We start from the raw sequence: 1,844 nt of genomic DNA, 5'->3' as shown, positions 1-1,844 counted from the left end.
CATCTGTTATCTTTTGCGTTAGTTCAGTAATGTCCCGTATCTTTGTTAGATACACGAAATATCTTTAACACAGCCCCATAGAAAGAAATCCAGAGGTGTGATATCTGGTGAACATGGTGGCCACGGAATTGGCCTTTGTAATAAATTTTTTAAATTGTAAAAAGACTTTATAGACACCCTGTATAATACTGATACTCTAGTAAATAATTCACATTTTTAATATAATTATGGATATACAAAAATACACTGATAATAATTTCACTGTTGTAACTAAGTTTACAAAACTATTGTTATTACAATACTGTTTAATTTTACCATATAACATTATTCATGAACTCTTTTATACCTGGAAGGTGCAGTTTGTATCTAAGGGGAAAAAATTCATCATTGAATTAAGAATATTACAGAAAATAAACATGTGGTTAATTTACCATGCATTAAAACAAATAAGATATTTCAGAGTTGAGATTTTGATTTTGGGTTGATTTCAGCTCACTCCCAATAGAATCATTAGTGTTTGTGAATTTCCTGCATTTTTACTGGGGATAAAATGGAATTTCTTAGAAGGAAAGTCATAATAGTTTAAACAAAATAGGTCCTTTTTTTCTTTTACTTGTTCATAGAATCATCTTCAAACAATTCTTTAAATCTTGCCATTATAAATTATTTTATCCCAAATTAAGACTTGATTTCCTTTATCTACCTTGTTGATCACAATATTACCATTGTTCTTCAATGAATGTAAGTGTTTTATCTGAATCTTACTTCAAATTAACTCTAAACTTACAATTCTGGTTTATTGGTTGTTCTGTTCTCACTGTATGTTTTATTCCGTCATTTCCATTAATACAATCAAATGGCATTATAAAAATTATTAACCAAAACATTTAAGCCTAGAATTAAAATTTTCAGTGACATAGTCTCATTTAACAAGTTCATTACTTTAAGGTTAGACATTAATTTAATATATATATATCCTTCACGGCCGGAACTTCATTATCTGGTTTATATCTCAAACTTTCTTTTTTATTCTTAACCAAGTTATTTGGTTTACTCCCAATTTCACCTTGTTATTCACTTTTAACTTTTCAATATTTTACTAACTGTATGAATCCAACCAGCCCTACAATACATTCTAAATATTCTTAGTGAATTTTAAATGCAAATCTTACAGCTTAGTTTCTGTTAATGCAATAACTTTTTTTTTAATGACAGTCCTAAAAATGTTATCATATGTTTGTTGGATATTAAATTTCATCTTTTTACTTTTCAGGTTGCATTTAGTTTTAATACTGTTAGGAACAAAAAAGTTTAATTGAGTAAGTTTTCTTTAATGTTGGTTTCTGAGCTGGTTAAACACTTCTTCAAATCTGAGAAGCTTCAGACATCCTAACCATAGATCTCAGGTAATTATATCAAAAGAAACTATTGTTGTACCACTCAGGAATATATATATACTGATGCCAACATGTAATAAAAAATATAATTATTGGCTGGTAATTCCTGTTTCACCCTGTACTTAATGTTTTTAAGGGAACACCAAATTTCTGTAAAAAATCTAACTTCAAGGGGTATATGATAAAGTTGTTTTCACTATAATTATGTATTTTTTTAAATTAATACTGGTTACTACATCTAAGCAATGAAGAAAGATGAACAATTTGGTGGTTTGGTATCTTAGTGGCAGTTTCTTGCCTTGTTGGGTAGAGAAACAAACGAAAATGAGTATCAATCATCTTTTAAAGTAAAACTCTCTGTCACTGTTGATTTTTAGCATGCATATTTGTATTATCCCTATTGAGTGCCTTGGCCATCCCTACATATAGTCTACTGGCTCTATGATG

At 28.9% G+C, this 1,844-nt stretch overlaps 1 protein-coding gene across 1 annotated transcript in view; it reads right to left on the bottom strand.

Moving 5' to 3' along the window:
• The window catches only part of LOC106461361 (ubiquitin carboxyl-terminal hydrolase 24-like), a 197,302-nt gene that overhangs the window by 69,529 nt on the left and 125,929 nt on the right, over positions 1-1,844 (bottom strand). The window contains exon 31 of the mRNA XM_022388299.1: positions 347-366. Coding sequence (XP_022244007.1) covers positions 347-366 — 20 coding nt within the window. The remainder of the gene's footprint in view (positions 1-346; positions 367-1,844) is intronic.

This window comes from Limulus polyphemus, unplaced genomic scaffold (genome assembly GCF_000517525.1).
Source record: "Limulus polyphemus unplaced genomic scaffold, Limulus_polyphemus-2.1.2 Scaffold944, whole genome shotgun sequence".
Lineage (NCBI taxonomy): Eukaryota > Metazoa > Arthropoda > Merostomata > Xiphosura > Limulidae > Limulus > Limulus polyphemus.
Note: the sequence above shows the minus strand (reverse complement) of the source record. Positions and strands in the feature narration are given on the sequence as shown.